This window comes from Spinacia oleracea, chromosome 4 (genome assembly GCF_020520425.1).
Source record: "Spinacia oleracea cultivar Varoflay chromosome 4, BTI_SOV_V1, whole genome shotgun sequence".
NCBI classification, from domain to species: domain Eukaryota; kingdom Viridiplantae; phylum Streptophyta; class Magnoliopsida; order Caryophyllales; family Amaranthaceae; genus Spinacia; species Spinacia oleracea.
Genome location: NC_079490.1, coordinates 26,449,868 through 26,462,879, shown reverse-complemented (window position 1 = coordinate 26,462,879; position 13,012 = coordinate 26,449,868). Strand labels below are relative to the sequence as shown.

The following is a 13,012-nucleotide window of genomic DNA, read 5'->3' as shown; positions in this document are numbered from 1 at the left end:
ATACTCCGGAAACGATGATATTGCCGGAAACGGAAATATGGATCGTATCAGAAATATAAATATTATCCGAGTCGTAGATGTTGCCGGAAACGGAAACATGGTACGTATCGGAAAATATTATTGGAAATGGAAATATTGCCGGAATCGGAAATATTAACGGAAACGGAAATATTGTCAGAATCGGAAATATTATCGAAATCGGAAAATAATTCCGGAAACGGAAATATTAAATATTTGTTCGAAACGGAAATTTATTCCGGAATCGGAAATATTAAATATTGTTCGTATCGGAAATAAATTCCGGAATCGGGAATTTAATCGGAAGCGTATTGTACGAATTAGCATCGGACGAGGCCTGCTAGACGAAGGCCCAGCACGAAGTCGGGCCATCGCCCAGCAAGCCACACGCACCACACGCAACAGCCGAGCCACGCCAGGCCCAGAGCAAAGGCCAGGCCCAGCAGCGGCCTCAGCACGCGGGGCTGCGGCATGGGCTTCGTCGAGAAGGGCTGGTGCTGTGCGTGGGTCGCAAGGCCTGCGTACGGTGCTAGCGTATCACTCGAAGTGTGTTACTCGAATCCTAAGGCTACCGGGATTCGTCATATGATTAAATCCTAATCCTAATCCTAATAAAGATAGAATTTGTTTAATAGAGTTTTAATAAGATTCTAATTAAATAAATTAGTATCCTAATAGGATTCCAAGTCCTTTTCCATAACTCTATAAATAGGTGCCTAGGGTCACATATTTACATCGAGGATTTCAAGTATTCAAACAATAAAAAGCTAAGATTTTAAGTAGAAAAATCAACCATATTCTTGCCCTATTAGCCGAAAATATATAGTACCTTAAGGGCGATTCTAGTTGGTCAATTTTAAGGCGGATCCGGACGTGCTGTGGACTATCTACGGAGGGACGACACTTGGAGTCCTAAAGACTTGTTCTTGTTCGGTTCGGGCGCAGCTAGGGAGGGCACGCTAGAAAGTGTATGCATCTGAATTATGCTAAATGATTATGTGTAAATAATATGTTTCCTGGCTTTATGGTTTTTCCGCATGATTTATGTTTATTCATATGTATCATAACCTAACAAAGCCAAGTCTGTGCAAGTATTTTGTTAAAACAACCTAACTCGAGCAAAAATGTTAAAAGCTTGTTCAAGCTCGAAAATGCTCGATCATCAATATTCCTTAACAAACTTAGCCCGATAACATTATTACTCGACTCGACCCTAATCTACTCTACTCTACTCTACTCATTTGCGGACACGGTTAACGTATACACCAACGCACCAAAACTCCATGTCACTTCATCTAGTTTGCACTTTGTCAACATGAACTAATAAACTGCTCAATTTTTATTTTATTTTTTTATAAGAAAAAAACCAGGTCAACCCCTTTAGGGGGAAAACCTAACTCATCCAGTCATCCTTGAGGGAGGGGGAATGATCAAAGACGAAGATCATAACGACATATTGGGACAAGAGTTTTCTTTTGCCCCCAAGAAATCTGTTGCTTGATTGGCTTCCTAGTAAAAATGGATGACCGAAAAGGAGTCTAAATTCGATAAATTACGACTAGCATCCTCAACAAGCCCACTAATCTCCTGAAAATTATTAGGTACACCCAGCTGCACTGTGCACCCAAGGGTATTTTTATGCCCGTGGATGGTCCATCTCATAATTTCTCCTTACATGTAAGGGGAAAATGTAAAAGGGTGCACCTAATATGTTGTACTAATCTCCCACTGGACCCGCCAAACCCGATTCATCGATTTGATCACCACCAAGTTATCCCCTTCAATAATGAGATTTTTACACCCCATCGCGCGCCACCAAACTCTTGAATTCTTCAACAATAAGGATGGAGTTGGCTCTCGCCACTAACAAAGCTCCTTTTGTCGTCGTGAATAACAAATCGCAAGCTTGTGGTGGAGCTTCCTCTTTTGGCACTGTCAAAATTTAATTCGGAGATTCCAAAAGGAGGCCGCATCCACACCACTTGCTCTTTTACATGACACTCACTTTTTTTTTAGGAAGGGAGGAAGGAGAGTCTCGCTTCTCGACACTGGATCACGTCTTTAAGTGGTTAATGATTAAGCAATGCAACATTGATGAACATGCTCTAAGGTTTATTCTCGGACCCGCATACGTATACTTGGATAACAAATAACATTGAACTATGAAGATTTCATGCAGACGCAACAAGAGTCTGAGTATAACATCATAATCACAACGATGTTGTAATACAATTGCGAACCATACTCATTCAACAAATTAATCTATCAACAACCACAAGTTTTGGCCATCCTGAACAATATTTTCTATTAACACCAATATGTGCAAGTATTCATGACTACAGTATCAAGCTAGGACCTCCATCCGAATTGTTCACTACATATGAGATTAATCCCAATTACCGCAATATACAAACAAAAAAATTGTGATGTTCTTTACATTATTCCATTTGCAAAAAAAAATTGTAAGGGTAAAAAAAGAGAAAGGAAGGGAACTTGGAATCAAAATTTTAATGCTCATGAGTAGTTTCTGCAGCACCAGTTGGCGAAGCTGGTTCATATGGCACAAAACCACGACCACCAAAAACTGGTCTCATAAATTTATCATCAAATTTTCTCCATATGTGATGTACAGCACCAGTGGGATACTTCATAAGCAAACTGAAGCCCCTTCGACGTTGAGGTTCACCCTCACCCTCACCCTCACCCTCACCCCCATTCACATTCGCTTCTTGATTGTCTTGAATTTCTAGGAAAGGGAAGTCTAAATATTCTAGGCTCGGAATATCACTTGCATATGAAACCGCATGTCTTGGAGCTCCCAAAATTGCTCTAATCAAAGGCTTGGTAACGGTTCCAAACAACTGTTTCCGTAGAAAAGGGATTCACATAATTAATACTCAGTAATACAAAAGATTATAAGGGTGAATGTAGTGTACAAAGGTTACGTAATTCAATGTCGGACACAGTTTTGGTGTACCACAGTCACAAAGAAACTAGAGAAATGAAGAGGGTATGTAGAAAACTTACCAGAGTGCTAAACAGAACAACAATGATAGTACAACTGATCATCAGTGATCTCTCATTTGATACCTCTCCAGAACCTGAAAACTGCAGTAACACACACAATTTGATTTAGAAAATAAGTACAGTGGTGCAGTATTTTTTTTTTAATTTTTTTTTATGTTACAAATCACAAGATGAGTATCTAACCGCGTTGTAGGACAAAGCCACTGTAACTGCACCTCTCATAAGTCCTGCCCACCAAACTATAAACTGAAATTGCAACTTGTCAGGGAAAAGAAGAATTGCTTAAACAAAAAAGTTTGGGAGTTATACAGAAATATTGAGACGTACCTGTGTAGATAAATCAATTTTTTTATCACTGTCCCTCTTCATGTAATTTAAAATACTTGCCAGAGGGAAGATGAATGCTGCTCGTCCAATCAAAACTAAAGCCAGCATTGCAGAGCTAACAGCAAGGTAAGTTCCTGCACTGAATCCAAGAACATCACCAAATTTAGCATTTCGTTATTGTAATCGCAAAGCATTTCAAATCATTCTAGATAGAATTGATATGGTCATCCTTGTTGTTTCATTAGAAGAATAAACATAATTTGGTTGGATGACTGGATCCACTTGTAGCAAATACCATAAAGCAGACAACGCAAAAGAGGGAGATACTGACAAGAATATCTCTTAGTTTCCTTTCATACACTTCTTCTAATGGCCATCAACACCATCCCTGATGAGTAATGATGTTGAACCGGTACCCTTGTTGTCAATCTCTGGAACATGATCAAACTCAACAATACCAATTACCTACCATGGAAGCTACAACTCGAGGCTCGTATTCATCCCCTCCAGCAATCAATCCCAACCCACACTACTTGGGTTCGGCAAGACAAATTGCTCTTCGGCGCCTTGATTGGTACCTTAGACTCATTCATTGTTCTTTGCATTTCTGGAGCAACCAAAGAAGCATTGGACATCCTCGCCCATACCTTTGCACGTCACTCCCGAGACCATGCCAAACTTATTAAAGCCAACATGCATGCAATTACAGAAAACCGGGGTGAGTACTAAGGGACGGAGGGAGTAATTTTGTAGAGGCCATAGCCGACAAGGGTGACTTCAAGTTGTAGCTTGTACGTGAGTAATTGGTATTGGTGAGTTTGAGCATGTTCGAGAGATAGACAACAGAAATTTGATGGTTCAACTTCATTAGGGATGGTGTTGTTGGCCATTAAGAGAAGTGTTTGAAAGGGAAAAAATGGTAATATTGAACTTGCTGAGATACCACGTATAGAGATTGAGTGTATTTCATTGATTAATATCACACCCTATGTATGATTACAAAGGGTAGCTAAATATGTACGATATGTACAAGCTAAGGGAAGGTTAATAATATCCAAAGTAAAAGGATATAGTTTACAGAACCAATGGGATATTATATGCACAATCAATGGGTTATGATCGATTTGCACAATCAAGGGGATATATTCTCCTAGGAAGATATTCATAAAGTCGAAGCTGTGATTTGTGCTAAATACGATCATGAAAATAATATCAAGAGATATTCTTGACATTATCTTCCACACTTTCTCCTAATGTTCACTATTACACATGCAAATTCTTCCTTGGCAGAGAAGGTACTACCGTAAGCATTCCTAAATAAATAATAGCAAACTCCTTGAAGTAAAACATCCTTGAATATATGATAGAAAACCCCTAGGAAACAAGCGATAAGAAACTCGAACACCTAATCAAACGGTCTTTGTACAAAACGATGATTGGTTATGTACTGGATTGATAGAAACTTTCCTGAACTATGGAATTAATTTCACTAATGAAGATCAAAGACATTTCTTGTTCAATACAAGTTTAGAGATGTAGTTTCAAAATGCATAAACAGAAGTCTGCAACTTTCGTACATGTAGTTAAGAAGGATTAGATGGAACTATTCTGGCATTAATGAATACATCAATATACGTGCACAAAATATCTGATACTATACAGTGTATACACGTGCCTTGCTATTCAAATTAAGATACTATTCTTGAGATCTTTCCTTCAACAATTTTTTTATTAAAGAAGTCAGATACACTAATGTAAACCAAAGATGAAGTTAAGAAAATTGTCTAAAGGACTTTAACATCATGTATATTCCTTGAGATTCTGCAGGCATGGTCTTGACTACAATTTTAACTATGGATTAGAAGCCTACAAAATGGAAACGGGTTCAGCATAAACATACCTCGAACTGCTCTCCTTCCATTTGTCAATGTCTAGTGTATCCATACCAACATACAAAAAGATAAAAGTTTCTGATATAAACGACATTGTTGCAAAAGCATGCCTGCAATCACATGATAAGCATTAGGATCAGAATACGCGTCCATCTCGTAATTAGCAAAGCTGCAAAAAGATTAAGACTTATTTCATAGATTGCCATGACATATACTCAATTAAGTCAAATTGTCAGCTTTTAAACCTTTTTCCTGTTAATCGTCAAATTATCTCAAACCACATTGTATCATGCAGTTTCTGTTTCTTTTTAAACATGACCATTTGCCAAAATAGTTGATTCGATGGCATGGAAATTGGACTGATTGTAAATACGTCATCCCTCTTTCCCATGTTTGATCCTTATTTAAAATGGTGGAGGTAGAGAGGAACATGAGTGTTTCTTCTTTCGACATGTCCTTTACTCCTACAACTCCAACCTACCCGTCCCCTACCCTCTTACAACCATTAAATTTACCCAACAAGAGCTTTCCCACAATATTCTAGCTCATTTAGGACTTTAAGTAGTCAAATGACTCAGATGATATTGCAGCTATATCATCGTGCAGTATGAAGAACACATTTCGGGATTCTTAAAATGATTGAATGCTCCTATTATGTCAGAAACTGGGCAATGAACACTGTTTGAAGTATTACGACTGTTAGTGTGATTTACTGATATCTACACAGGGAAAAGCACAAAATCTTCTAGAGCAACCAGACAACAACCAAACTTCTACGTTATTTGGAAACTGGAAGGGTACAAAGTATGAACTTCGTATTAAGAAGACTATTATGATTATGAAGGATTCACAATCTCTTACTTGGCAGTTATCCTTGAGCTTTCTGATACATTGTGCCATGTGTAATGTGACATGACAACACCGCAAAAAAATACTGTCAAAATACCACTAAGATCCATAAGCTGCAAAAAAAAAAAAAACGCTATTTTTTTAGCCTGCAATAAAACTAATAATATAATGATTTTATGTAATTTAGTTAACATATTAAAACAAAGTTCTAGAGAAACAACAAATATTCGAGTTACAAACTCAACAACATTTTGTTAAAGAAAAAATTGGATAAAATATTTTCTAGACGGTTCTATCTCGGCTAAAAGTGCCTTGCATATTGCTAGTAAAACTGTGATAAAGATATCCCAGTTCTTTTAACCTGTCTTGTTATCAGAGGTATCTCAAAGTACAATGTGCTCTTCATGTAATTCCCTGGACGCTTTCTGTTGAGAGAATCTAATTCACAGATAATTTCCGACTATTATAATTTCAAGGATCCAGAATGCTCCCTCTACTTCATACTTATTATCCATCTCTTTCACCAACTATTTTGGACCTTTTGTTTTCATAATATTACTTGTTCTTAGATGCCATTATAATAAAATTAGTCACTTTAAAAAACATAAGGCTGTAACTATTCTTGAACTTTTGGCAATAACCTTAAACCTGTATTTTGAAACGGACGGAGTAAACAAAACTAAAGCAGTTGACAGAACAGAAATATGATAACTCTGAAAGCTAAGGAGTCAATGCAAATCCCCACTCAAGGTACATTATTTCTCTGTCGCAAGGAAACTGAAATTTTACGACAGCCAAATTTTTGAAGAACTTTGATGTATACTATTCAACAATATGATTTTCCTCTCCAAAGTATCTTAAGAAAAAAGATCTGGCAAACTTAGATTTAGGTAAGTGTAGGGTGAAGGAACCCTAAATAACAAAGAGAATACAGCTGTGATATGGGTAAGGGGAAGGGCACATAGGAAGTGTCATTATAATTAGTTAGAGGTAGCTTGAGCAACAAGAACAGGGGAGTTAGTTAGTCCATATATAGAGGGGTTTAGGGAAAGGGAAGGCATGAATGCATGATGAACATTGATGAGAGTTATATTCTGTTAGTTTTGCTTAGGGGGTGTCAGCCCCACAGTCATCTGAAAATGTGCAGCATACAATTGACAATCAACCTTTCCACAAGTCTCTTCTTTATTTCAACTTTATGTTTTATGCATTCTATTACAACAGCGTGGGAGCAAAATGGGAAAAAGAATAATGCATAGTTTGTCAAACGATGAACAACAATGGGCTAGTGTTTATAGTTTGTACCTCAGCTATCATGTAAGACAAATAAGCCATAAGCATCATGAGCGCAATTTCACGATCCGTAGAATGTCTGCCAGAATTTGAGAAATGATATTATCATAGAGAAAATCCAATTGAAAGCATCTTAATAACATGTGGAACAATATCAATTGCGCACAACTTGCACTCTCACACCAAAGTCACCAATAGGCAAGAGTGCATGATGTGTACCACACGTTCCAACCACCGAAAAGTAGCCCATGAATCTTAGGCACTTTAGTGATATGTACAGAAATAAGGAAGGGTAAAATATGACATGAAAAAGGATAAATTAAAAAAAATACTTCGTATTTAGTTATTAAACATGGTGAGTCTGAGAAAATTTGGTGTCTAGAGTAACGGACACATGATACACAATTTTATAAGTTTCTCTGTGCTACCTAGGTTTCACCTCAAACCCACTGGTTTTCTTGGAGACTGACATTATGCTAAGCTTCACTTAATTATACAATGTCATTATCCAAATATAATGGAATTATGACAATCGTCTTTTAGTCTATGCACAAAACACCATATCCAACATAGCTTCACTTAATTATACAATGTCATTATCCAAATATATGCTGTTTTCAACATGCCTTTATCCTTATAATCTTTCTACCCCAAGATAATCAAACTCCTACTGACAGAATGACAAAAAAAAAAACATCATACATGCATGATGCATCAAATTTGTTAAACTGACAACAAATAACACAAAAATTGGATGAAATCTGAATATACCAACATCTCGACAAGGTGCAGCTTTAAAAAGGCCACACCTACTGGAGTTGAGAAATTCACCAGACTGATAATATACCTTGAATCTTAATGAAATAACTCTTTGAACCAAATTTTTTTAATGTTTTCTAGTTTGGTTCCCTCCGTTCCTTTACTACTCCGTATGAATAATATTTGGGCTTATGATGAAAGGTGAAGACGTGAAGTTAATAAAATAAAATACTCCGTATAAAAGAAATTAGTGGAAAACTGAAAATATGGGTCAAAGGTCTTTTTATGGATTAAAAAAACATTTAGTCTCCAGCACTAACTTTGAGCTTAAGTGGAGTACAACTGTACAGACTGTATTAATAACATATCCTAACACTTATAAAGCCTTGAACTTCTATTACTATTCACCTAATAGTGCACTTACTATTTTACCCTCATTTTGTGCCTTAATTTTTTTTTGTCTTATTCTTATCAATAGTGTGGGGACAATAATACCCTTGGCCATCTTGTTACCATTTGTCTCCCTTTTTTTCTCTTTTGTCTTTTCTTCTTCCTTTTGTTGGCAACCCAATAACCCATTCCACCAAATTTCTCTCGTCACTCTTTCTAACCTAGCTTTCTCCGCCCTCTCGTCTCTCCTATCAATGTTACTTGTGGAATGCTACTATATCAATGACACAAATATAGTAAACTTATGTATAATTTCATATTATTAATTACATGCAAATCGAACTTTGGCATTTTTTTCTAGCATTTAACGTAAATTTGTAAATATCAGTCTTTATTATGTAACATTTTTGCAAAATAAATTTGTATACCTTGTGGGATCGTGCGCGTTAGCACACGGTCCAACAACTAGTATCACCAAAATGATGTAATATATACAGACCAAAACATCGTCTCATTTTTCGTTGCACTGTTCCTATTATTTTGAGTTCCCCTATTTGATAACAACTAAACTAGTATTATGGTTCATTATGATTTATGAGATAGAGAACTAGCCAGCCTTTGTTGTTTGAACTTGAAAGAAAAGTGTACAAATTAATGCATCTTGGAAAGTTATCCACCTTTGGACTTGTTGAAATTTGGGTTGGTGGGGGGGGGGTTGGAGGAGGGTTGGACCTTTAGTTTGATTGATAAGAGGACAGCCAAGACAGTCTAACAAGCAAATACATGACAAAGAGATATTAAATGTTAGTTCAGTCACCTTCCAATGTAGAGCTTCTTTATGATAAAAGCACTCAACAGACCCACCTGTGTTCACAGAATACAAGTTAGATAACGATTGCATAAAATAAAAATAAAGACTTTTCAACCTATAAAGCACGTCATTTAATACTCTCTTGACCTATTATTATTCATTGTAAAAAATGACATTAAATGTTGCATTATATAGAAAAAGGTCTTACAGTTTGGTTCAAAAGATTTGGCATTCAAATTTAATAAGCAACTCATGCAAGACCTTGATGATGGGCAGCTGAGCATGGTATTTCAAAATGAGTCGAAAGTTTATGACTTACAAAAACGCCAAGAAGCGTGCTGGTGACAAACAGGTACAAGAAGGTCCCCAACAATGCTAGGGCAGTCATGGAACTGAGGTTGCTTAAATCAAGTGATTGGACTGCATTGAAAAGTACAATGGAGGTTGCATCATTTACAACTCCTTCTCCAAATACAATACTGTAAAGAAGGGGTGTGTCATCCTGATTTAGGACCTATCAAGTGCAAAAAAGATCATACGTCAGTAGAACAGATTACGTACCAATCATCATGAATTCTCTTTCATTTGCTTGCATACCTGCAAAGTACAGACGGAATCTGTTGCGGACAATATGGCACCAAGGGCTGCAGAGAAATCAAGCTAGATTAGCCTATGATGGGGATATGAAGAATATTGAAACTTCTTAAATCTTTTGTAATGAATTACGATATGAAGAATATTGAAACTTCTTAAATCTTTTGTAATGAATTACCCAGATAGTCATTAGTACTAAGCTGCGTCAAACCAATCTTCTTCAACAGAAATAGTACACCTGAAAGATTCCAAATAAGAATAGGACTTCAGATATAAGCATAAGTTAATTGAATCTATCTGGCAGGGTGGTCAGCATCCATTTATAAATGAGATAATAAGAATCGAATGTTGGAAATCCAATCTGACTTCATCTAAAGTACTGATCAGACAGACTCAAGAATCAAGACTCAAGACCTACAAAGTACGATAGTGCATCCCGTACAGTGTTGACAACAATCATTGTGCATTTTAGATCAAATGTCATAAATTTAATGGTTTACAGGATCTTTTTCTATTTACGGGTTTTCGGGATCATAATAAAATGAATAGACTCATATCTAGTAAATATTTTCGTTGGATTGTTCCCTACTAATGGAATATTGGAAAGCATTAAAAAGATGGCAATAAGATTCCATAAATACAATGCAATTTGATAATGTGAAGGACAGAACGCTATGATGTAACCAGTAGATATGGAGCATACTACGTCAACTGAATATTTTTCATTAATAAAAGAAATAGAAACGGCACTTTCATGTACCCCCTCCCCCACCTCCCTCGCAAGAAAACTGAGGCGAGGAGATGCAAAGAACTACTTGACAAAAGCGAACACACAATGGCCTGATATATCAGCAGTCTTACCTGATGATACAAGGCAGAATGATATTAGTGTACCCAGCACCCCAAAAGACAATATAGTTGAGAAATTCTTGAAAAACTGCTTTTTCTTAACCTGAAACCTGCAAATATCCAAAATCACAGACAAAATTATGTCTGTTCTAGATATTTCATGCATTATATTCATATAATCCCAGCATGTTAGGCACACTGCCTACTTCCAAAGATCTTAATTAATTAAAGGAGTCCAAGTTAGGATTCAACCTGGTAGTTTTTAACTTATGCACAGAGCACTGTACATGAAGCATTTGGATGTGAAACCATAGTAAATGCGTCAAATCAAAGTGCTTAAGTAACATATGATACAAGTACAAGACATAAAGTCCTAACCAAGCATAACCGGAAAAGAGAGCTTACCCAGCATTGAAAATGATTGGTGGAAGCAGGTAAATGAAGAACAACTCTTCATTGAACACAAGTATGCGTGAGTTCTGGCCTTTATGTATCAATAGTACAACTCCTCCAGACACTATGCCCTTCAAATATTAAGGTTGATCACAGACCATAAACAAAATAATACCATCAGACATGAATACGCAAACAGGCTATTCAAATCCAAAAATTCCACACCACCTAACCAGGCAACTGCATCATAATTTTCAATCAAAACACAGATCACAATAACCAACCAAAAGATGGTCAAGAAATATTTTGGGTGCATTGCCAATTGAAACCAAAAAAAGAAAATATACTCCGCCATTTTCAGTAACATAAAGAGTTTTGATGATCCCTAATTCACTTTCAAATTATAAAGAACTAAACCAAATGTCTCACTTGAACTTCCTGTGCTAACTATTGTTGCCAAGTAGTCGTCGTCGTCGCACTCACTCAATAAATTATCTATATATCTGCTAGACTGCTACCACATTCAAGACTCAACTAAAAGGTAAAGGCTGTTAGGTTGACCTAATTTGATCCTCCATTCCCACCCCGTCCCAAAGGCATCCCTATTTTTAATCACGAACCGTATAAAGGTAATTCCAGTGTTGGGAAGACCGAAATTAATCTTAAATTAAAAACCTAATAGCCCCTACCCTAAGAGACCATTTCATCTGTATGCAGTCTAGCCAGTTGCGAATTCGCCACTCTGTATTCTATAAGGCAATTGGACTATTTGGAAACCAACAACATTTGACTTACTCAATTCCCATTGGTAACCAATATTGTTGAACACTTGAACAAGGAGGAAATCAATCAAGCAACAAAGAATAATGACTTTCTATTTTAAGGCACCAACCGAATAACAACTAACCAGGACTTCAAATCCAAAATAAAACCCAACTAAGTTCCAAGTTCTAAGCTCAAAACAGCAATAAAGATTCAAACTTTCAAGTGGGCACAACAAATTTCTATTTATAGGGTACTAATAAAAAATCAACAATACAATCATAAATAACCAGGAATCAAAATCCAAAAGTTCCACTTAAACTCTACACCCAAACAACAAATTCAAAAGTTTGAATTTTATGTACTAATCCGAAAAATCGACCAAACAAACAAACCCACAAATTGTAATAAAATTCTACAGAAAAACCACAAAAATTCACCACCCAAGAACAATAAATTAAAGATTAAAACTTCAATTAAATTCAACTTACAAGAAGAAGGGAGGCGATTGATTCATTGGCCCAACGATTTTTCTCGAGCAAATGACCAATAATAATACACAAACAAATTAAGCTTATGAACACAGTAATTGAGATCACTGTGCTTGTATCAAATGGTGTTGATTCATGCAATTTCTTTGCAACACCAAACATCTTTCTTCTTCTTCTTCAGAATTGCAGAAGATCTGATGAAATTACTTCATCAATTTCCCAACTTATGGGCTTAATTATCTTAAAATTTCTACAAAAAGATGACAAATTTTATTTAATTTCATATGAAAAAATAATAATTAGTACTACTAAGTCTTTTTTAAAGGGGGAACCAAAAAACATCCATGTGGGACCCAATTAAAATGATTGTGTGCTACGTGCTTATGGAAAGCCAGCTACACATGCACACGTGGCGGGTTCTGGGTGAATCGTGAGGTTTTGACTAGATCATGATTGGATGTTGAATGTTGGTGTTTAACATGAGAATTGGAGAATGTAACATGTAATTTGACCAAAGTTGAAGAAGATAAGATACAGTTGGCGCTTAATGTTGAAAA

At 36.4% G+C, this 13,012-nt stretch overlaps 1 protein-coding gene across 1 annotated transcript; it reads right to left on the bottom strand.

Moving 5' to 3' along the window:
* Positions 1-2,297: 2,297 nt before the first annotated feature.
* Positions 2,298-12,744, bottom strand: LOC110780906 (sodium/hydrogen exchanger 1). The gene is made up of 14 exons (XM_021985197.2): positions 12,456-12,744; positions 11,215-11,333; positions 10,822-10,919; positions 10,139-10,198; positions 9,964-10,010; positions 9,686-9,880; positions 9,373-9,419; positions 7,419-7,485; positions 6,126-6,226; positions 5,273-5,374; positions 3,373-3,511; positions 3,229-3,291; positions 3,046-3,126; positions 2,298-2,879 (listed from the first exon to the last, which is right to left on the bottom strand). Exons 1-14 carry the CDS (start codon positions 12,615-12,617, stop codon positions 2,526-2,528), a joined length of 1,635 nt encoding a protein of 544 aa, XP_021840889.1. The 5' UTR covers positions 12,618-12,744; the 3' UTR covers positions 2,298-2,525.
* Positions 12,745-13,012: the final 268 nt, after the last annotated feature.

Excerpts from the sequence above, each read along its gene's own strand:
- LOC110780906 (XM_021985197.2), bottom strand. The coding sequence starts at position 12,617 with ATGTTTGGTGTTGCAAAGAAATTGCATGAATCAACACCATTTGATACA. Across the intron at positions 5,375-6,125 it reads AGCTCAAGGATAACTGCCAA|GCATGCTTTTGCAACAATGT; the intron begins GTAAGAGATTGT and ends ATGTGATTGCAG. Across the intron at positions 3,127-3,228 it reads TGGCTTTGTCCTACAACGCG|TTTTCAGGTTCTGGAGAGGT; the intron begins GTTAGATACTCA and ends GTGTTACTGCAG.